The sequence below is a fragment of the Hippopotamus amphibius genome, chromosome 3, assembly GCF_030028045.1.
Source record: "Hippopotamus amphibius kiboko isolate mHipAmp2 chromosome 3, mHipAmp2.hap2, whole genome shotgun sequence".
Classification (NCBI taxonomy): Eukaryota; Metazoa; Chordata; class Mammalia; order Artiodactyla; family Hippopotamidae; genus Hippopotamus; species Hippopotamus amphibius.
The window spans coordinates 198,650,131-198,673,968 of record NC_080188.1 but is presented as its reverse complement, the minus strand read 5'-3'; the positions used below and the strand labels follow the sequence as shown (position 1 = coordinate 198,673,968).

Here is a 23,838-nt window from a genome sequence, read left to right as displayed (position 1 = left end):
GGGCGGCCGTGTCCCCGCCGGCGGGGCCGGGCCGGGGCGGCCCTACCTGCATGACGCTGAGCGTCTCGGCCTGCTGCATCTTGCTGAGGATGGCGCGCAGGATCTGGTCCAGGTTCTCCCCCAGCTCCCGCCCCGCCCTGGAGATGAGGGTGGACACGAGGCGGCCCACGAAGGCGGCGGTGAACTCGGAGGTGCGGGGGTCCAGGAGCTGGCTCACCACCCGCATCACGTACCACAGCCCGTTGTGGCCCTGCGCGTCGTGCCACTGGGCCACCTGCTCCAGCGTCACGGACACGTAGGCCCGCAGGCACTCGCCGCCGTTCTGGGAGACAAGGAGGGCGACCGGCTCAGCCTCGGGCACGGCGGCCTCCGCCTGCAGGGCCCCTGTGCCGCGGCGGCGCGCTAAGGAACACGTGTTTCTCTTCAGTGGGAAGATGGACACGCACACGGAGTCGCTACCATAAAGCCCTGCCTCTGGTACTGAGAAAACACGGCTAAGATGCAGCGATAACTGGGGACCACAGTGCCTCACACCAACCACACCGCCTAGAGAGTTCCAAAGGCTGATCCCTCTGCTGGCTTTTAGTCTGTGCATCTGCGATCGCGTCCACCGCGGCAACACCCAGACACAGGCGGCAGGACGCCTGGCACCTACACCTCTGAGACGCACAGAACGTCTGGTTTCAGCAGCCGGACCCTTCCTGGGGCCTCTGGGTAAGCACAGCTTTATTTCCTGAGGGATTTCTGTCTCAAAGGCAGGAAATGGTGTCCGACTGCCCGGCCTGCTGCACACGTGCTGCAGCTCAGACTCCTGCCCAGAGACACCTGTGCGGAGATACCTGCATGGTGGCGTTGTCGTCCGTGTGCAGGGTGCACTGGGCCACGGCGGGGAAAGCCTGGCAGATGAGCAGCTGGGAGAGGGGGGGCTTCGTGTTCCGGACGACCGTGGTCAGGATGTCGATGGCCGTCTGTGGGGGAGTCGGGCGTGCCTCTGGGGTGGGGGTCCAACAACCAGCTCCCGCCGCGCAGGGCCCACCCCCCAGGGACAGCCTGTGACGAGGGGCCTGCCCCTGGAAGACGCTCGGCCTCCACACCCCTCGGGAAGCCACGGGGGAGGGCGGGGCGGGGCGGGGGGTGGGGCAGTGGATGGGACAGCCAGGGACAGGGTCACCGTGGCCCTGTCCGGTCACCGAGGGCATGCTGGGAACAAGAGCCCCCTCTGAAAGCCCCGAGGGGGAGGGGCACCCACGGTCCTCGTGGGCGAAGCGGCCCCGGAACAGGGCCCCGTGAACGCATCACACTGCTGGCTGGTGTCCGGGGCCCCGCGACGACGGCCGTACCGCACAGAGCCCCGCCGGGATCTTGTCCGCCGGCGCCTGCATGATGCTGACCAGCGTGGGAATCAGCCGCATCTGCACGGGGCCCTGGCAGGCTTCGATCTGGGACAGCTCCTTGAAGACGTCCTGAGCCAGTGAGGCGACCACGGGATCTGGAGTGGGGAAAGGCAACACGAGTGCCCCCGCCTGGCGGTCTGCGTGTCTGCTTCCTGTGGCCCTCACCTAAGCGAGCAACTTCCGCTTCGAGGACACACCACGGACCCGGAGGGGCCACGTGAGCGACCCGAGACGAGGGGAGAGCCGCTAGGTGTCTGGGAGGCAGTGTGTGTGTGACAGGACCATCAGGGACGCGTCGGTAACAGCAACTCCTAAAACGAAATCTGCCTCTTTTCCTGGGACAAATCTTCCACCTGCATTCTTGTGAAGCTTGGATTGATTATGAAACCCAATGCTTAAGAAAAAAAAGCCCCCACGGATACTTTGTTAAGAAGACATCAGTCTCAGAAACTGCCCAAGTACTGACTTCTCCCAGGTTCCCACGTGTCGTGGAGGACCACGTACACCTCCTGGGGTGGTCACCATGGACAAGAACTCCCAAAGCCATTTGAGAGCAAAAGGTAAAATCTTCAAAAAGCAGAGCCTCGTGAAGAAATGGAACTTCAGCTCGACCTGCTTTACCTGTATAAGAAAAATATAAACGCCCTCCTCTATCCAGCGTGAGACAACATATGCAGCGTGCAGTGCACGAAGACATGTTAAAAGATCACTGCAGCGCTGTCTGTAACAGACAAAGCGTGAAAACACCCTAGAGGTCCATGAACAGAATGGGTAAATAAGTGATGATTCAGCCACTTAGTGGAATATCATGTGACGGGCAGAAAGAAGGAGGACGACCTAAGAGTGCAGTGTGGAACCCTCCTTAAGACACATTTTTAAGTGAAAAAACAAATCAAGTAGAGTGTTTAACACGGCATCACATCCCATAACCGACGCCCCTTCCAAACTTTAGGACTCCATCTTCAGATACAAATGTCCTCAATATTTTTTCTGCTAATAAAATACTACTAACACATACTCACTACAGAAAAACTTAAAATGCAGAAACGTATTAAAGGAAAAAATACACCTGAAATTCCACCACCTAGAGATAACTACCCTTAACATTCTGATGCATTTTTTTCTGGTATTTTCTCTACATACACATCCACACTCATCCTTTTCTAAAGCAAAACCCAAACTGGGGATTATATTCTACACATTTGGGAAAGCAACCTATTCACTGATTACAACGTGAGAGCTCCCCACGGCTTTATTCCTCTGAGGTTTGATTACTGATGGCTGCACAGCCTTCCATTTTATGGATATAATTAATCTCTTCTTTCCAAATTTTCACTAGTATAAAAAGCATGCGATGAACACCTTACTCATAAACCCGTGCACATACCTCCCTCTTCAGTTTTCCTTTTCTAATTACAGTTCTAGGCCTCTTCTTTTAGAAAGCCTTTGATCTAGCTGCTCAATGTCCTACTTTACTGTCAAAGTTCTGAATTACACGCCTTGCTGGCTAGCTTTCTTCTCTTTTTTGCCAGTTCTCACTCAACAGCGAGAGCTACGGGCACAGGTTCTCTGCTGCGTAGTGCTGCTGGGTCTACAGCAGACCCTGCTCTTGCTAATTCACAGGCACGCCGTGAGCTTCTAAGGCTGAGCCCACCAGACCCCGGGGAGAGCCCCCACCCCCGCGCGTACCGTTACTGTACTTTAGGAAGATGGCGATGGTGAAGGGGCAGATTTTGCTCTCCATGCTTGCTGTGAACGCTGCGTCTACCGTACAAACGATGCACAGGGTCTCCATCACGAGGTTGAGGACCTCTGAGCTGAACTGCGCCGCCAGGTGGATCAGGCCATCCAGGATGCTGGGGAGGAAGGGCTGGAGCACGTGGGTGCTCTCCGAGACTTTCAGCTGGTCACAGTACCTGGAGAGCAAGAGAGAGGCGAGAGCCACTCACCAGCGGGTCCCTCAAGTCCTGGTTTTCCCAAGTGTTACATGTCACAGCATTTACACGTGAAGCTTTATGAAGCTGCTTCCAGAGCTCACTAAGCGTTTACATCTTTCTGTGGCATTTTTTTAGAACCATCAGCACCACCATTTCTATGTTTTCTAATTTATTTCTGTTTTGGTTTTTCCTGTTTCCTTGAAACTTTCTTTCATCCCCTTATTTTCTCTTGAAGCAAATTCCACTCATAGTTACATCCAAATTACTAAGATATTAAGTCAAATGCCTTATGATGCCTCAGACCATTGTTTTAGTCACATTCCTAAGATTTATATATATTAGATATATATTCTTGTTATTTTCCAAACAGTTAGTGTTTTAAAATCTTCTCCAATACAATTGTTATTTAGTAGGAGAATATTTTTTTAAATTCCATGGTATAAAGATTTTGTACTTTCTGAAGTTTTTTTGCATCCTAAGAGGAGATCAATTTATATAAACTGTTACGCATACTTACAAACTGGTGTACTATTTGTGGGGTTTAAAAGTTTGGTTTCAAAACAGAAACAGACTCACTGACTTGAACTAACTTATGGTTATGGGGTGGGGAGGGTGGGGGGAAGGACAGAGTGGGAGTTTGGGATTGACAGGTACACACTACTTTATACAAAACAGATACCCAACAGGGACCTATCGTATATATAGCACAGGGAGCTCCACTCAACACTCTGTAATAACCTAAATGGGCAAAGAATTTGAAAAAGAACAGATACATGTATACATATAACTAAATCACTTAAATCCCTTTGCTGTACACCTGAAACGAACACAACATTGTTAATCAACTATACTTCAATATGAAATCAAAATAAAAAAAATTTAAAAATAGATTTTCTTAAAAAAAAAGTCTGTTTTCTATACAGTCCTACCTCACTTACCTCTTATTCACCAATAAACATTTACTGGGTGCTGCTTACCACATATTACCAAAGCACATCACCTAAGTCTTTACTTTTGTTATCTTCAGAATGGTAATAAAAGTCAAAAGAAACATTGTTTCTGTATGCTAAAAGAACCTAGTGCAAAAACAAGGCCCTTTCCAGGTTCTCCATAAATGGTTTTTCTTAACTTAATTTTTATAAGTGTCTTATAACCATATTATTTGTGTCAGATGCTGGTTCAAAGGTCCATAGTGACTAGCAAACATGTGGGCTTAGATTTCAGATTTGTCCAGATTCTTTTTTTTTGGTCCATAACATCTATTTTTCAGCCTAGTGTGTGGCTTGCAGGATCTAAGTTCCCTGACCAGGGACTGAACCCAGGCCCTTGGCAGTGAGAGTGCCGAGTCCTAACCACTGGACCGCCAGGGAAGTCCTGGTCCGCAACATCGCCATGTTCAATGCCACCCTGCTCTGATCTAACTTCTCTGTAAGAGCTGGCTCAGCGTCTGGCCGTGGGCAGCTCTCAGTAGCTCAGACTAGGTTCTGCATCCATCTCCACTGGGATGGAGCTGTGGCCTACCTCCTCCCACTGCATCTCCATTCTAAGGGCGTACAGAGCCTGGCAGACCACAGAGACCGCATTATCTGTCAGATCATATGGGACCTTCTATGCCATGCTGAGGAGGTTAGACTTTATTCTGGAAGCCAGCGCATATCACAAATCAAAGTTTTTTGTTTTTTTTTTTACAAATTACTCCTAACATCTAATTTCTTCTTTGCCCTACCCCACAGTCTTCAGGGAAAACCGACACCCCAGGAAAACGCTCTTTGTGTATCCTGTGACCTCATGGACCATCTGGCGCACTCTGACTGTCTCGTAGGGCGCCTGCAGCCCGGAGTTTGAGAGCACAACCAGAGCTATGAATTTTCGTCACAGACGCACAGACAACAGTGTCCGCTTTGAGGAAGATGGGCTTGACGGCTGAAGTGATACAGACAGCAGCAGTCTGAGGCTGCAGGCCGGGAGACTCCGCAGGCAGTGACTGCAGGGATTCAGGCACCAGAAGCTGCGCCTGCGAGCCAGGGCAGCACGGTGGGAGCGGAGGCAGGGAGGAGAGGTGAAGGAACCAAGCTCTAGAAGGCGGAGAGCACAGACCTTTGTCTTCAGGTATAAATAAGATCTGCACTTTTACTAGAACACGGACTACATGCAGGGCAGGCCTGGAGGTGGTGAACAGCAAGCTCAGTAGTGGACATGTTTTCAGAGGCCTGCAGACACCCACCCTGGTACAGCCAGTGAACACACACGCTGATCTGGAGCTCCGGAGAAAGGCTGGCATCAATACGACCAGAGAAATGAGACACAAGTGGAAGTATGTCAATCAACACCTTGCCTGAGAAACGGCTTAAGGCACTTTGCACTAATACACCCACGATGACATGAATGACTATATCAAAACTGGGGGAAAAGAAGGAAGAAAACCCAAGGTGGTACGATTTCCAGGAAAGGGCTGCTGGTGGCAGGAGAATGAGGCGTCTCAGTGGCGGGAGGAGGACAAAGCCAGGCTGAAACTGGCTGGAGACTCAGGAGGGAAATGGCCACACGGAGATGCCTGGCTGTGAAGAGCACAGCTAGGACCCCTGCACAGGAAGCCCCTGACCCAGGCTCCACTCCTCCACACATGACGTAAAACTCTATAAACATGTATATGTGTGCATTTCTCTGCTGGCCATGTTCATGGCTTTTGTCACGTTCGAGAAAACCACTGCCCATGTAGTCAGAGAATTGCACATTATTAAAAAAAAAAACTTCTCCACATATTTTTTCTGATGCTAAAAGTAATATAAAATTGAAACAAACTTCAAATTTCTTTAAATTTAAATTTTCCTCAGCTTTACTGCAGCGTGACCACCCTGTAAAACAGGTACGTGCACTGTGGTGGCTGGATGTCCTGTGGGGTGAAAGGTTCCCTCACCCAGCTCACTAAGACGCTCATCACCTCACAGTCCCCTTCTTCCGGGTGAGAACACTAATTTCCACTTTCCATCACACAGCGCAGCCACCATGTTTCACACTAGACCCTCAGACCTTACTCATCTTACTGACGACAGCACGCACCCTTTTGTCATCTCTCCCTGCTCCCCACCCCAGCAACCATCTTTCTGATCTCCTCTGTGAGTTTGACTTTTTAAGATTCCACATGAAGTGACATCATGCAGCATCTGGCTTCCTCTGTGTGGCTGATTTCACTCAGCACAGTGCCCTCAAGGTCCACTAAGTTGCTGCGAATGGCAGGCGCTGCCTCTTCCCCACGGCTGAGCTATACTGCAGCCCAGTGAACACACACCCCGGCGCCACCCACCATCCGCCGATGTTCACTCAGCTGTTTCCACCTCTCGGCTACTGTAACGTGGCAATAAACACAGGCGTGCAGATGCCTCTTCCAGATCCTGTTTTCTTTTCCTCTGGATGTGTACGCAGAAATGGGATCAAATGGTAGTTGTTTTTAAACTGCTTTAGGACCCTCCATACTGTTTTCCAGAGCAGCTGCACTAATTTACATTCCCACCAACAGTGCACAAGGGTTCCTGTTTCTCCACACCCTCACCAACCTTGTCATTTCCTGTCTTTTGGGTCCTACCCGTTCTGACAAGTTTGAGGTGACAGCCTGTGGTGGTTCTAGGGTGCATCTTCCTGATAGCTGGCGATGCTGGGCACCCTTCCATGTACCTGCTGGCCATGCACACATCTGTCTTCTTTAGAAAAGTGTCCACTCAGTCCTCTGTCACTTCAAAAACCCAGCTTGTCTATTTACCTGCTATTGAGTTGTGTGAGGTCATCACCTGTTTTGCTTTGCAACGAGCCACACCCTTCCACAGGCTCCTCTTCACTTGGCTGATGGTTTCCTTTGCTGTGTTTTTAAGTTTGATGTGGTCCCACGTGTTTATTTTTGCTTTTGTTGCTTCTGCTCTTGGTGTCAAATACAAAAAATCATTGCCAAGACCAATGTCAAAGAGTTTAATTTTTATATTTTCTTCCAGGAATCTTATGGTTTCAGGTTTAAGGCTCAAGTCTTTGATCTATTTTCAGCTGACTTCCGTATATGGTGTAAGATAGGGGGCCCAATTTTCAAAACACCATTTACTGAGGAGACTGTCCTTCCCCCGTTATATGTTCTTGGCTCCTCTGTCATAAAGCAATGGACCATATAAGCCTGGGTTTATAGCTGGGTTATAGCTCCCCACTCTCATCCACTGATCTCTGTATCAGTTTTTATGCCAATACCAGACTACTTTGATGACTATATCTTTGTAATATAGTTTAAAATCAGGAAGTGTGATGCCTCCTGTGCTTTGCTTTTCTTTCTCAATATTGCTTTGGCTGTTGAGGGTCTGTTGCGATTCTTTTTTTTTTTCTTAAGAACTTTTATTGAGGTACAGTTAACAGACAATAAACATCATACATTTAGAGTGTACAATTTGGTATCCCCATCTGCCAATTCATTTTGCCTCAACCCTCCCCGCTTTCCCCACGTGGTTGTCCATATGTTTGTTCTCTACATCTGTGGCTCTATTTCTGCCTTGCAAACTGGTTGATTTATGCCATTTTTCTATAGTCCACATATATGTGTTAATATACAATATTTGTTTTTCTCTTTCTGACTCACGTCACTCTGTATGACAGTCTCTAGGTCCATCCATGTCTCTACAAATGTCCCAGTTTCATTGCTTTTTACAGCTGAGTAATATTCCATTGTATGTATGTACCACACCTTTTTTATCCATTCATCTGTTGATGGACATTTAGGTTGCTTCCATGTCCTGGCTATTGTAAATAGTGCTGCAATGAACATGGGAGTGCATGTGTCTTTTTGAATTATGGTGTTCTCTGGGTATGTGCCCAGCAGTGGGACTGCTGGGTCATATGGGAATTCTATGCTTAGTTTTGCAAGGAACCACCATACGGTTCTCCGTAGTGGCTGTATCAATTTACATTCCCACCAACAGTGCAAGAGCGTTCCCTTTTCTCCACACCCTCTCCAGCATTTAGTTTGTATATTTTCTGATGATGCCCATTCTGACCGGTGTGAGGTGATACCTCATTGTAGTTAAAGATTTGCATTTCTCTAATAATTAGTGATGTTGAGCAGCTTTTCATGGCCTCTTGGCCATCCATATGTCATCTTGGAGAAATGCCTATTTAGGTCTTCTGCCCATTTTTTGATTGGGTTGCTTATTTTTTTGATTTTGAGCTGGATGAACTGTTTATATATTTTGGAGATTAATCCTTTCTCTGTTGATTCGTTTGCAAATATTTTCTCCCATTCTGAGGGTTGTCTTTTTGTCCTGCTTATAGTTTCCTTTGCTGTGCAGAAGCTCTGAAGTTTCATTAGGTCCCACTTATTTATTTTTGTTTTTATTTCCATTACTCTAGGGGATGGATCAAAAAAGATCTTGCTGTTATTTATGTTGAAGAGTGTTCTCCCTATGTTTTCCTCTAGGAGTTTTATAGTGTCTGGCCTTCCATTTAGGTCTTTAATCCATTTGGAGTTTATTTTTGTGTATGGTGTTAAGGAGTGTTCTAATTTCATTCTTTTCCATGTAGCTGTCCAGTTTTCCCAGCACCACTTACTGCCTTTTCTCCATTGTATATTCTTGCCTCCTTTGTCATAGATTAGTTGACCATAGTTTATCTCTGGGCTTTCTATCCTGTTCCATTGATCTATATTTCTGTTTTTGTGCCAGTACCATACTGTCTTGATCATTGTAGCCTTGTAGTATAGCCTGAAGTCAGGAAGCCTGATTCCACCAACTCCGTCTTTCCTTCTCAAGATTGCTTTGGCTATTCAGGGTCTTTGGTGTTTCCATACAAATCGTAAAATTTCTTGTTCTAGTTTTGTGAAAAATGCCATTGGTAATTTGATAGGGATTGCACTGAATCTGTAAATTGCTTTCGGTAGTATAGTCATTTTCACAATGTTGATTATTCCAATCCAAGAACATGGTATGTCCATCTGTTTGTGTCTTCTTTGATTTCTTTCATTAGTGTCATAGTTTTCTGAGTACAGGTCTTTTACCTCCTTGGTCAGGTTTATTTCTAGGTATTTTATTCTTTTTGTTGCAATGGTGAATGGGATCGTTTCCTTAATTTCTCTTTCTGATCTTTCATTGCTGGTGTATAGAAATGCAAGAGGTTTCTGTGTGTTAATTTTGTATCCTGCAACTTTAACAAATTCACTGATTAACTCAAGTAGTCTTCTGGTGGCATCTTTAGGATTTCCTATATAGAATATCATGTCATCTACGAACAGTGACAGTTTTACTTCTTTTTCAATTTGGATTCCTTTTATTTCTTTTTCTTCTCTGATTGCTGTGGCAAGGACTTCCAAAACTATGTTGATTAGTAGTGGCAAGAGTGGACATCCTTGTCTTGTTTCTGATCTTAGAAGGAATGCGTTCAGTTTTTCACCATTGAGAATGATGTTTGCTGTGGGTTTGTCATATATGGCCTTTATTATGTTGAGGTAGGTTCCCTCTATGCCCACCTTCTGGAGAGTTTTTATCATAAATGGGTATTGAATTTTGTCAAAAGCCTTTTCTGCATCTATTGAGATGATCATGTGGTTTTTATCCTTCAATTTATTAATATGGTGTATCACATTGATTGATTTGCGTATACTGAAGAATCCTTGCATTCCAGGGATGAACCCCACTTGATCATGGTGTATGATTCTTTTAATCTGTTGTTGGATTCTGTTGGCTAATATTTTGTTGAGGATTTTTGCATCTAAATTCATCAGTGATATTGGTCTGTAATTTTCCTTATTTGTAGTATCTTTGGTTTTGGTATCAGGGTGATGGTGGCTTCATAAAATGAGTTTGGGATTGGTCCTTCCTCTACAATGTTTTGGAAGAATTTGAGAAGGATGGGTGTTAGCTCTTCTCTAAATGTTTGATAAAATTCACCTGTGAATCCATCTGGTCCTGGACTTTTGTTTGTTGGGAGATTTTTAATCACAGTTCCAATTTCATTACTTGTGATTGGTCTGTTCATATTTTCTATGTCTTCCTGATTCAGTCTTGGAAGGTTATACCTTTCTAAGAATCGGTCCATTTCATCCAGGTTGTCCATTTTATTGGCATATAGTTGCTTGTAGTAGTCTCTTATGGTGCTTTTTATTTCTGCGGTGTCTGTTGTAACTTCTCCTGTTTCATTTCTAATTTTATTGATTTGAGTCCTCTCCCTCTTTTTCTTGATGAGTCTTGCTAGAGGTTTATCAATTTTATTTATCCTCTCAAAGAACCAGCTTTTAGTTTTATTGATTTTTGCTATTGTTTTCTTTGTTTCTATGTCATTTATTTCTGCTCTGATCTTTATGATTTCTGTCTACTAACTTTGTGTTTTGTGCGCTCTTCTTTCTCTAGTTTCTTTAGGTGTAATGTTAGATTGTTTATTTGGGATTTTTCTTGTTTCTTGAGGTAGGATTGTATCACTATAAGCTCCCCTCTTAGAACTGCCTTTGCTGCATCCCATAGGTTTTGGATCGTTGTGTTTTCACTGTCATTTGTCTCTTGATTTCCTCTTTGATTTCTTCAGTGATCTCTTGGTTATGTAGTAGTGTATTGTTTAGCCTCCATGTGTTTGTGCTTTTTACAGTTTTTTTCCTGTAATTGATTTCTAATCTCACAGTGCTGTGGTTGGAAAAGATGCTTGATATGATTTCAATTTTCTTGAATTTACCAATGCTTGATTTATGACCCCAAATGTGATCTATCCTGGAGAATGTCCCATGTGCGCTTGAGAAGAATGTGTAATCTGCTGTTTTTGGATGTAATGTCCTGTAGATATCTATTAACTCAAGCTGATTTATTGTGTCATTTAAAGCTTGTGTTTCCTTATTAATTTTCTGTGTGGATGATCTGTCCACTGGTGTAAGTGGGGTCTTAAAGTCCCCCACTATGATTGTGTTATGTCGATTTCCTCTTTCATAGTTGTTAGCATTTGCCTTATGTATTGAGGTGCTCCTATACTGGGTACATATGTATTCATAATTGTCATCTCTTCTTCTTGGATGGATCCCTTGATCTTTATGTAGTGTCCTTTCTTGTCTCTTGTAACATATTTTATTTTAAAGTCTATTTTATCTGATATGAGTATTGCTACTCCAGCTTTCTTTTGATTTCCATTTGCATGGAATATCTTTTTCCATCCCCTCACTTTCAGTCTGTATGTGTCCCTAGGTCTGAAGTGCATCTCTTGTAGACAGCATATATATGGGTCTTGTTTTTGTATCCATTCAGCCAGTCTGTGTCTTCTGGTTGGTGCATTTAGTCCATTTACATTCAAGATAATTATCGATATGTATACTCCTATGATCATTTTCTTAATTGTTTTCTTTTTGTTTCCGTAGGTCCTTTTCTTCTCTTATGTTTCTCGCTTAGAGAAGTTCCTTTAGCATTTGTTGAAGGGCTGCTTTGGTGGTGCTGAATTCTCTTAGCTGTTGCTTGTCTGGAAAGCTTTTGATTTCTCCATCAAATCTGAATGAGATCCTTGCTGGGCACAGTATTCTTAGCTGTAGGTTCTTCCCTTTCATCACTTTAAATATATCATGCCACTGCCTTCTGGCTTGCAGAGTTTCTGCTGAGAAATCAGCTGTTAACGTTATGGGAGTTCCCTTGTATGTTATTTGTCATTTTTCCCTTGTTGCTTTTAATAACTTTTCTCTGTCGTTAGTTTTTGTCAATTTGACTACTATATGTCTTGGCGTGTTTCTCCTTGGGTTTATCCTGCCTGGGACTCTCTGCGCTTCCTGGACTTGGGTAGCTATTTCTTTTCCCATGTTAGGGAAGTTTTCAACTATAATCTCTTCCAGTATTTCCTCAGGTCCTTTCTCTCTCTCTTCTCCTTCTGGGACCCCTATAATGTGAATGTTGGTATGTTTAACATTGTCCCAGAGGTCTCTTAGGCTGTCTTCAGTTCTTTTCATTCTTTTTTCTTTATTCTTTTCCGCATCAGTGATTATCACCGTTCTGTCTTCCAGCTCACTTATTCGCCCCTCTGTCTCAGTTAATCTGTTATTGGTTCCTTCTAGTGTATTTTTCATTTCAGTTATTGTGTTGCATATCTCTTTAGTTCTTCTCGGTCTCTGGTAAATTTTTCTTGCAACCTTTCAATCTTTGCATCCAGTCTTTTTTCAATGTCCTGGATCATCTTCACCATCATTATTCTGAATTCTTTTTCTGGAAGGGTGCCTATCTGCTCTTCATTTAGTTGTTTTTCTGGGGTTTCATCCTGTCCCTTCATCTGGTACAAAGGCCTCTGCTTTTTCATTTTCTCTACCTTTCTGTGGCTGTGGTTTTCAGTTCCACAAGACAAAATACTGCTGACACTGCTTGGTACTGCTGTCTGCCCTCTTGTGGAGGAAGCTATTTAGGCAGCCCGTGGGTGCTTCCTGATGGGAGGGACTGATGGTGGATAGGGCTGAGTGGGCAGAGCTCAGTAAGACTTTAATCTGCTTGTCTGCCAATGGGTGGGGCTGTGTTCCCACCCTGGTAGTCGTTTGGCCTGAGGCAACCCAGCACTGGAGCTTACAGGCTCTTTGGTGGGGCTAATGGGGGACTCTGGGAGGGCTCACGCCAGTGAGCACTTCCCAGAACCCCTGCCACGAGTGCCCCTGTCTCCTCGGTGAGCCACAGCTGCTCCCCACCTCTGCAGGCAACCCTGCAGGTAGGTCTGGTTCAGTCTCCTATGGGGTCACTGCTCCTTCCCCCTGGGACCTGGTGAGCAAATTTTTTTGTGTGCCCTCCAAGAGTGGAGTCTGTTTCCCCCAGTCCTGTGGAGGTCCTGCAATCAAATCCCGTTGGCTTTCAAAGTCTGATTCTCTGGGGATTCCTCCTCCTGCTGCCAAAGCCCCAGGTTGGGAAGCCTGATGTGGGGCTCATAACCCTCACTTTAGTGGGTGCACTTCTGCAGTATAACTGTTCTCCAGTTTGTGAGTCACCCACCCAGCATTTATGGGATTTGATTTTAACACAATTGTGCGCCTCCAACTGTCTCATTGTGGCTTCTCCTTTGTCTCTGGATGTGGGGTGTCTTTTTTGGTGAGTTCCAGTGTCTTTCTGTTGATGATTGTTCAGCAGTTAGTTGTAATTCCAGTGCTCTTACAAGAGGGAGTGAGCGCACATCCTCCTACTCCACCACCTTGATTCTCTCTGTTGCAATTCTATACAAATTTTACAATTGTTTGTCCTATTTCTGTGAAAAACGGCACTGAATTTTGATGGGGACTACGATGAATCTGTAGATAGCTTTGGGTACTCTGGACATTTTAATGATATTCATTATTCCAATCCATGAACACAAAATATTGAAATATCCTTCTATTTGTGTTTTCTTCAGTTTCCTTCCTCGATGTCTTATAGTTTTCTGTGTATAGATCTTACACCATCTTTGTTAAATGTATTCTTAGATATTTTATTATTTTTGATGTAATTGTAAATGAGATTGCTTAATTATCTCTTTCTGATAGTTCATTATTTTTTCTTTTCTTTTCTAATTGCTCTGGCTGGGACTTCCAATACTACATTGAGTAGGAGTGCTAAGAGTGAGTGCCCTTACCTTGTTCTTGCTCTTAAGAGGAAAAGCTTTCTGCCTTTCACTGTTGCATATGATGTTAGCTGGGGGGTTGTCATATATGGCCTTTACTGGGTTGAGATATGTTCCCTATATATACTCTGTTGAAAGTTTTTGTCATGAATGGATGTTTAATTCTGTCAAATGCTTTTTCTGCATCTATTGAGATATTCACCTGATTTTTTATTTTTCATTCCATTAATTGAGGTATCACACTTACTGATTTGTGTATACTGAAGCATCCTTGCATCCCAGGGATAAATTCCACTTGATTATGGTGTGATCCTCTTATTGTACTGTTGGATTCAGCTTGCTAGTGTCGTGTTGAGAATCTTTGCATCTATATTCATCAGGCAGATTGGCCTGTGGTTTTCTTTTCCTGTAGTGTTCTTAGGTAGCCTTGTTGTCAGAGTAATGCTGGCCTAGTGAAATGAGTTTGGAAATGTTCCCTTCTCTTCAATTTTTTGGGAAGAGTTTGAGAAGGATTAGTATTAATTCTTCTTTAAATGTCTGGTAGAACTCACCAGTGAAACCATCTGGTCCTGGGCTTTTTGTTATGGGAGGTTTTTATTACTGACTCACTCTCCTTATTAGTTATTGGTCCTGCCCATATATTCAGTTTCTTCCTGATTCAGTCTCGTTAGGCTGCATGTTTCTAGGAATGTGAGCATTTCTTCTATGTTGTCCAATTTGTTGGCATATACTTGTTCATAGTGGTCTCTTATGAACCGTTGTGTTTCTGTGGTATCAGTTGTAAAGTGTCCTCTTTCATTTCTGATTTTGTATTTGAGTTTTCTCTCTCTTCTTTTCAGTCTAAAATTTATCAATTTTATTTATCTTTTCAAAACACCAGCTCTTAGTTTCATTAAATGTTTCTAATATTTTTCTGGTCTCTAGTTTGTCTATTGCTGCTCTGGTCTTCCTATTGCTGCCTTCGGGCTTAGTTTGTTTCCTTTCTAGTTCCTGAAGTATAAAGTTAGGTTGTCTGAGATCTTTCTTTTTTCTTAATGTAGGTGTTTTTATCTATAAATTTCCTTATCAGAACTCCTTTTGCTGTATCCCGTAAGATTTGGTATGATGTATTTCCATTTTCATTTGTTTCAAGACATTTTTAGATTTCTCTTTTGATTTCTTCTTTGACCCAAGGGTTGCTCAGAAGTGTGCTGTTAAATTTCTATGTATTTGTGATTGTTCCAGTTCTCCTACTGTAATTGATTTCTAGTTTCATCCCAAAGTGGTCAGAAAAGATACTTGGTATGATTCGAATCTTAAGTTCACTAACCCTTGCTCTACAGCCTGTCCCGGAGAATGCCCATGCGTGCTGGTAAGGACGGATGAAATGTTCTGTGTGTCTGTCAGGTCCATTTGGTTGACTGGATAGTTTAAGTCCCGTGTTTCCATACTGGTTTTATGTTTGGATGCCCATCCACTGTTGAAGGTGGGGTATACATCTCCTGCTGTTATTGCACTGCTGTCTAGTTCCCCTTTCAGGTACTTATATCTGCTTGATATATTTAGGTGCTCGGATGGCAGGTGCACATATATTTGTAACTGCTGTATCTTTCTGGTGAATTAAGCCCCTTAGGATGACCTTTGTTTCTTATTACAGCTTTTGAATTAAAGTCTACTTTGATAAAAGGATAGGTGCCCTCACTTTCTTCTGATTTCTACTTACATGGAGTATCCTTTTCCATCCCTTTACTTTGAGCCTATGTGTGTCCTAAAACCTGTAGTCTCTTATAGGGGGCATATAGTTGGGTCTTTTTTTTCAATCTACTCAGCTACTTTGACTTTTAATTGGAGAATTTAATTTGTTTAAAGTAATTTTTGATAAGTAAGCCCAGTTTACTAACTGCCATCTTATTGTTTCCTGGCTCTTCCTTAGTCCCCAGTCACCCACTTCCTCTCTGGCTGTCTTCCTCTGTGAATGGTCATCTTCCATAGTGAAATGCTTTGACTCCTTTATCTTCTGGTAGCTTTGTGGGTACCATAAAATATATTTTATAGACATAACAGTCTATTTCATGGTGACAACTTTACTTTGCATACAAAAACTCTACCCCTTTATTCCCTTCCTTTAACGTTTCTTTCCCTTTCTTTCTTTCTTTCTTTCTTTCTTTCTTTCTTTCTTTCAGAAGGAAGGATTCTTCCTCACTCTTTTTTCTTCTTTAAATTTATTTATTTATTTAATTTATTTATTGGCTGCATTGGGTCTTTGTTGCTGCACTTGGGCTTTCTCTAGTTGCTGAGACTGGGGGCTAGTCTTCATTGTGGTACACAGGTTCCTCATTGCGGTGGCTTTTCTTGTTGCAGAGCATGGGCTCTAGGTGTGTGGGCTTCAATAGTTGCCCTGGGACCTGGGCCACTTCCAGGTCCACAGCTGGGATCGAGCTCTGTGTTCCTACCACCTGACACAGACTCAACAGTTGTGGCTCACGGGCTCTAGAGCACAGGTTCAATAGTTGTGTTGCACGGGCTTAGTTGCTCCATGGCATGTGGGATAGTCCCCAAGCAGGGCTCGAATCTGTGTCCCCTGCATCGGCAGGTGGATTCTCAACCACTGCGCCACCTAGGAAGTCCCCCTTTCATTTTTCTGATGTCATGATTTAACTGCTCTTATACCGCGGGTTCGTCATAATAATCACAAATAATTTAGCTAATTATTTTAATACTTTCATCCTTTAACCTTTACACTAGAGTCAGGTGGCTGACGTGCCAGCATATCACAGTTTTAGAGTATTCTGAAGTGATTATATGCTTACCCGTAGCAGTGTGTTGTGTATTTTCACGTTACTAATTAGCATCCTTGCATTCTGGCTTGAAGAACAACTTTTAGCATTTCTTGTAAGGCAGGTCTAGTGGTGAAGAACTCCTTCAGCTTTGTTTGTCTGGGAAGGTCTTCATCTTGTCTTCACTTCTGAAGGACAGCTTTGCTAGGTAAAGTACTCTTGGTTGGCAGTTTTTTCTTTCTGCACCTAGAATATGTCTTCTCGCTGTCTCTTGGCCTGCAAGTTTTCTGCTGAGAAATCTGTTGCTAGCCTTATGGGAGTTCTCTTCCATGAGAGAAAGGTTTTTTTCTTCCTCTTGCTGCTTTGAAAAGTTTCTCTGTCTTTGATTTTAGATAGTTTTATTATATTATGTCTTGGAGAAGATCACCTTGGATTGAAATTTGGGGGTGATATATATTAGCTTTGTAACTAGGAGGTGCAAATCTCTCCTCAGATTTGGGAAGTTCACAGATGTTATGTCTTTAATAAGCTTTCTGCCCCTTCTCCCTCTCTTCTCCTGGGACTTCGGCAATTTGTAGACTGTTTCTCCTGAAGGTATCCTGTAGTTCAGGCTTTCTTCCTTCTCTTCCATCCTTTACTCTCTGTCCTCCGCTGGCTGATTCTGAAGGCCCCGCCCTCCATCTCACAAGCGTTGCCTCTCCCCGGCCCACTCTGCTGCGCCCTACTGCACTTCCCGTGCCATCCTCGGGTCCTTCAGATGCAGGATTTCTGTTTGTTCTTTTTATGGTCTCTTTGTGGAACCTCTCATTTTGTCTGTGAGTTGCTTTTCTGATTTCATGGAACTGTCTTTCTGTGCTTCCTTGTAGCTCACGGAGCTCCTTAAAATGGCTATCTTGAATTCTTTACCAGATAAATCACGTATCTCCATGTCTTCGGGGTTGGTTACTGGAAAATTACTGTGTTTCTTTTGTGATGTTACGCTCCCTGGGTTTCTCATATTCCTGTATGTCTTGCATTGTCGTCTTCACATCTGAAGTAGCAGTCACCTCCTCCAGGCTTCAGTGACCAACCTCTTCCAAGCGTCCAATCTTGGACTTTTGCTCCAGTGGTGTGCTGGAACTTCACCACTGGACTCTGGACTTCGACAAAGGCTCTCTGATCTGTGGCTGAGTGTCTCAGTCAGTGTCTCCAGGAGCTCCTGGGCCACTTCCAGGTCCACAGCTGGGACCAAGTTCTGTGTTCCTACCACCTGACACACTGGTGGGTGAGGCTCCCCCGGGGCCCTTGCTGTACAGTGCCGACAACACAACCAAAGCCAAGGGGGCTGTAGCCAGGACTACAGTTGGCAAGGCTGTGGCTGTGCTGTGGGTTTGTCTTCTCAAAACAGCTCTCCTGTCCTGAGATGGCACTGAGTTTGACTATCTCCTCGCCTGGAGAGATGCCAAGTTGTGGTTGCGGGAAGGATAGGAGCGAGGGACATCTCATTCAGACATCTTGCTGACCCCCAGTCCCACCCCAACGCTTTCTAAAGACAGAGAGTCACACCCAGAACCTCAACCTCTGCTTCGAAAAGAAGGTAGCGCAGGCAGGTAGAAGAAGAACTCTGTGTTTTGAGTGTTTCAAGCAATTCTTAGGATTCAACTGAGACTCTTAAGTTTGGACTTGAAAACACTCTTGAAAACACCAACGCTCCCTGTGGTATGGGAAGGAATACCATCAATAAAGGACTCACTGAGCCACTAGTACACTAGCTGTGAAAAAGAGAGGTGAAATTTGGAAAAAATAAGCACAGTTTCCAGGCCACATTATCCCAAATTCGGTTTCTAATACAGCGCAGTCAATCAACCACACGCCCTGGGCTCTAAGCCTGCTTCTGTGATCCTCTGGTGGGCAAGCCTAGGCGCGTCAGTTCCCTCCCGGAGCCTCAGGCTCTGCGCCTCCACAAGAGAGGGAGTTGGTCTAGACGGCTGAGCGCTGGAGCGCACTGAAAAGGATTGAAGAGTAAAAGGCAACACGACACATCCGGGACCCACACAAGCCACGTCCCTGGTACGCTTGATTTCCTTATCCTTCCAATATCCCCTCTGCAGGAGACTGTCAGAAATTTCCAAGCAACGTGATCCACCGGACAACTGCTGTTTGGGACTTCCACCCTGAGCAACGTTCTCTGAAACAGTTCTCATTGTCCGAAGGTGGCGTACTCACCCCCAGATGGCTCTCACTGCAGAAATTCGAACTGATGGGGGTTGTGTCTCATGAAGACCACTAACTGTTGCCTGAAGAAACTGCTGGATCAACTCAGGGGACATAGCAACAGTGAACCGACTGGCAGCCCAGAGGGCCCGGCCCAAGAGGAAAGGAGACACTGGGAGGAAGAGAGAGCAGTTAGGGGCCGGACAGTACACGTCCCTGCTGCTGCCCGCCCTCCTCCCCGCCTCCACTCCTCAGCTGGCTGCGGGAGCTGGGAACCACCTCGCACACACGACTTCACGGAGAGAAAAAGCAGCATCTTAACAGATAAGAGCAAATGTGGAGCCTCTGGCACCCAATCACTTCCTCAGTTTTACTTTTCACTATTTGCAAAATACATTATGAATATTCCTAGACTAAAAAGACTTCCCACCCCTGTTCTCACCACAGCTCTCACCACCCCTTACTGCACTGCTAATCAGTCCTCTAAATGTCTTCTCTACTGCCAGTTTTTTTCCTACTCTTGGACCACTATTGGGATATTATAAATTATAGCTCTGTCATACTTTTATTTAAAATATCAACAAATTCCAGAGCCTAACAAATAAAGCCCACCTTAATTAGCACGGCATTCACGGCCCCTCAGGTCAGGGACTGTAGCACTGCCTCTGATTCCCTTTCTGTCTTCTGAACACAGGCACACACCCACCCTAGGAAGTCAGCTCCTACTGTGCCGTTTTTGTGCTTTGTTTACAAGCCAACACACTCATCTCCCCTTGCATCATCTAACCCATCTCCTGGGCTGAAGTCACCCTAACTACCCTTGAGCCACTTTCATCCCATGTCTTTAGCTTTCTAACATGATATATATATTTTCTAATGTTCCAGGCACCGGTGTAAGGATTACTACCCCTTGCCTATTTTAAGATGCTTGAGGACAGAGACTACACGCATTCAGCTGTCACATGGCTTCACTTGTTACTTGTATAATAAGCACTTAGTTGATGGGAACTATTCGACAGCACCCAGCAAACTGTGCCAAGTAACTGCGTGCTATTCACATAGCAGAGAGCAGCAAGTCTCAAAGCACCGGTCAGGAACCCCGGATGTTAAAACTATTACCAGAGCAATACCAAGGCAAGATTTGTCTTTTTCATTCTCATTCCTTCTTGAGTATACAGTGGAATTTTCCAGAGGTTTGTGATGTGTGACATCATGGCTCTGACAGCTAATGGGCTGTATGCTTGCATTTCTTATATTTTGAAAGCCTCTCAGTTTTAATTTCTAATATGTTAAATATTCTTCCATGTGACTCACAAAAAAAACTCCTTGGGATCATTGATAATTTTTAAAAGTGTAAAGGGGTTCCGAGATCAAAAAGTTTGAGAATGGCGTGTATAGAGAAGCTGTGCTAGGGCAAATTCTACAAAAAAATACATCGGTGGGTTTGAGAAATTCCAACACTGTCATTCAACATGTAATTACACTACGTCCATTAGGTGCCAGGCACTGTGAGCTAAAGGATGTATTAGACATGGTTTCTACTCTCAAACATCTTAAATTCTAGTAGGAGAAAGAACACACATTCATCAACCACGACATGGTACAGCACGTGGTAGATGCAGACGGAAAGGCATACCTGCAGTGGATCTGAGCTCTGGATGCTCGACCACTTTAATTCCATGACGTGGGCCTGAGACACCCTGTACACATGACCTCATGAGAGGGAGAGAACGTTTTCCCACAGCTTAAGCTATTCAAAGGGCTACCCCACGACAGGAGACAGTGAGTGGACGGATGTGGCACGAACCACGCAAGGGTCCCATGACTTAAGTACTCAGAGGGGTGGCAGCGACAGCGCCAGGCTCTGGCTCCGGGGATAAGAATAAGGCTCTGAAACCGTCTCTGCAGAGACGATGCTGCCCCTCAACCACTGCCCTGCACTGCTGAGAAGTCAGCCTCGCGCAGCCGCGCCTACCTTTTTAAGGCCGGTAGCGACATGGACACGAGAACGGAACACTTTAATTATCTCCACAGAACAGTCTGAGAAAACTGACAGGAAGCACACAGAAAGGAGGAGCCGTGCACAGGCTGCCTGAGGGTGTGGGGACTCTGCGAGGACAGAGCTCGCACTAGAGCTCTCAAGGCAGAGCGGCCAAACCTGCACTCTACTCAGACGCCAGAGAGCACCCGCGACCTGAGCCCTGACTGTGGGAGACAGCTTGAGAGGACAGCGTGGAAGAGCTGTGGACGAGCATTCTTAGTCTCTTAGCCGGTGAAGCCTAAGTCTAGGCCTCTGGGCAGTTCAGAGGTTCGGCCGAGCTCAAGCCCTAGGGTGGAAGCAGAATTTTCACCCCAAGGCTTCCCTGCTCGTGTGAACAATGGAACTGAGCTGATGACGGGTCTAAGGACTGCGCTGAAACCTACCTGAGAGGTTGAGGTCTGCAAGGACGACGTTGGTCAGGAAGCCGTGCATGTCGAAGGGGATCCTGCCGTTCTTCACGCTGTCGGTGATGATGGACTTCACCGAGCCCAGGGCCAGCATGCACGCCTCATGGATCTTCCACCTGCCAAGGGGACACCACAGCCTGGGCACACAAACCCTCGGCCAAAGAGACAAGCCCTTGAGGGAAGAAGATCAGGAAAGGGCATTCTGGCACAGCCTGACCCTGAAGTGCATTGAGCTGCTCTTCCAATCTAAACCTGTAACTGAAAACAGTGTAATTTAATAGTTAACAGGTTTTTCTAATTAAAAAAAGCGGGGACTTCCCTGGTTGCACAGTGGTTAAGAATCCGCCTGCCAATGCAGGGGACACAGGTTAGAACCCTGGTCCGGGAAGATCCCACATGCCACGAAGCAACTAAACCCGTGCGCCACAACTACTGAGCCTGCACTCTAGAGCCCGTGAGTGCAACTACTGAGCCCAGGTGCCACAACTACTGAAGCCCATGAGCCTTGAGCCCGTGCTCCGTAACAAGAGAAGCCACTGCAATGAGAAGCCCACGCACTGCAATGAAGAGTAGTCCCCGATCACCGCAACTAGAGAAAGGCCGTGCGCAGCAACGAAGACCCAACACAGCCAATAAATAAATAAATAAATAAATATAATAAAAAAAAAATAACCAAAACCAGAGCAAAACTCCTTCCTTTCAAAAAGAGGTAAAATAAAAGCATCTTAACCAACTATCTGAAGGAAGGGAAGAACTGCTTCAAGACAGATAATTCAAAGCAAAGACGTGCCTGCCTCCACCCGACGCCCAGAACACGTCCCCCGGCGAGGCGCCTGCTGCCCACTCTTACCAGTGTTCGGTGCCGCTGTTCTTGGTTTGCTCAGCTTCCTGTAAATGCCGAGTGGCTGCGGCGGCCAGGGCTGCTGCACTCTCGTTCTGGAAATCAGTGGCCACAGCCTAGGGGGAGAGGAGAGGGGCTGATACATGTTTCTGTGCAAATTAAACTGCAGATTTCATTGCAATCCGAATGGTTCCAACTCTTTCACACACACACACGGCTAAGCCTGATGAGGTGCATTCCAAACACACCCCCACTTGGACGGCAGCCTGCGCTACAGCGGCGCCCACACCCCCACAGCGCCCCAGCACCGCGCAGCGCAGCAAGTGGACAGCGCCCTTTGGCTGCTTCCAGCAGAGCACAAAGGACCAATGAGAGGTTCAGCTCTGGATGGCAACGGACCAGATATCTACTCTCTGGGAGCCTGACTGTGGACATACAAGGCTAATCTACTAACTGGAAGACGGTATGGTCTTTCCCACATGCCTTAGAAACACCGCAGGGTAAGTGTTCACCAACAGTGAAACAGCGAGAACAAGCCTCCCACCCCACAGGCAGCAGCTTCTGCACGGACCCCTGGCCTAGAGACAGTTCTACACTCCCGTCAGAGCCGAAGAAACAGGAGCAGACATCTGGATGTTCACCTCTAGGCATGTTTAGGTTTTTTTAATTTGCCAACCTCTAGTTTGTGCTACAGATGCTTGAAGTGTGAATTAAACTGAGAAGTGCCTGATTCAACCACCGTTACTCCTTAGAACACTATCCTCTGCACAATTTCTGCACCTTCTATTTACAGGTCAATCAGAACCGGAAGCAATGACTTTGGAATTCCTAAATGTCATTTGAGAAGTTCTTGCTATCCCCCAAAGTCTAAGACGAAGTCACCCGACAGAACCGCTCTGCTCGGGTTAGAGCCTAGAGAGGAGAGGAAGAGCTCAACGGGCCGTCCGGGACGCTGGTGCGAAGCGTCAAGGCAGCCCTCTTACCAGCAACAGGTCCTGGGCCGCGATCCTCACAGTGTAGGAGAAAGTGTCATCATCCTCGTCCTCCACAAACTGCTGGGGGTTGGCCGTCCACACTTTGATCTGAAAGGATGGTGACGTCAGGTCCCTGTGGGGCTCCCGCCTGGTCCACACACTCCCACTCTTCATCCACACACGTGGGGAGGATTCACCCGTCTGTTGCCATTGCGAACAGAGCGCTGTTCTTTCCAAGGCAGAGAAGCAAACCTTTATCAAGCCGAGCAGCAGAGGCCGCGGCAGCAGCTGGCCGACTGCGGGCCCCTCCTGCTGTAGTCGGCTGTTACCCACCCCCCCCCCCAGGTCGATCTGCCGAGTCTAGATTTGGTGGGTATGTAACGCGGACGTCACGTCCATTCTTGCAGGGTCCACACAAGACAGACGCGATCTTATTCCTTAGTGCCCTTTCCTGGCCTGATGACTCCCCAGCCAGGCTAGCGATGTGAGCTCTGTGTCTCACCACTTACAGACAGGCTAGCTTCTGGGTGCCTGGGCCTTTGGTTCGTGGTCCCATGGACATAAAAGGAGGTGTGTTCTGAAAGTCCAATGACCTAATACAGGAGTTAACAAAACCCCAACACCCAGGGATTTGGCAATAAAATGACATCAAAGCTTTCCTAGAACTTCCCATGAGGTTATTTCTTAGATGTCTATATTTATTTTTTTTAATTCATTAATTTATTTATTGGCTGTGTTGGGTCTTTG

The 23,838-nt window shown here is 45.7% G+C and overlaps 1 protein-coding gene across 4 annotated transcripts in view; it reads right to left on the bottom strand.

Moving 5' to 3' along the window:
* Window positions 1–23,838, bottom strand: part of IPO9 (importin 9) — a 48,559-nt gene that overhangs the window by 3,727 nt on the left and 20,994 nt on the right. For all 4 annotated transcript variants that reach the window (XM_057726369.1, XM_057726368.1, XM_057726370.1 and 1 more), the window contains exons 11-18: window positions 23,101–23,199; window positions 22,127–22,233; window positions 21,253–21,392; window positions 18,841–19,000; window positions 3,084–3,310; window positions 1,341–1,489; window positions 840–968; window positions 47–322 (exon numbers count right to left, since the gene is read on the bottom strand). In XM_057726369.1, coding sequence (XP_057582352.1) covers window positions 47–322; window positions 840–968; window positions 1,341–1,489; window positions 3,084–3,310; window positions 18,841–19,000; window positions 21,253–21,392; window positions 22,127–22,233; window positions 23,101–23,199 — 1,287 coding nt within the window. The remainder of the gene's footprint in view (window positions 1–46; window positions 323–839; window positions 969–1,340; window positions 1,490–3,083; window positions 3,311–18,840; window positions 19,001–21,252; window positions 21,393–22,126; window positions 22,234–23,100; window positions 23,200–23,838) is intronic.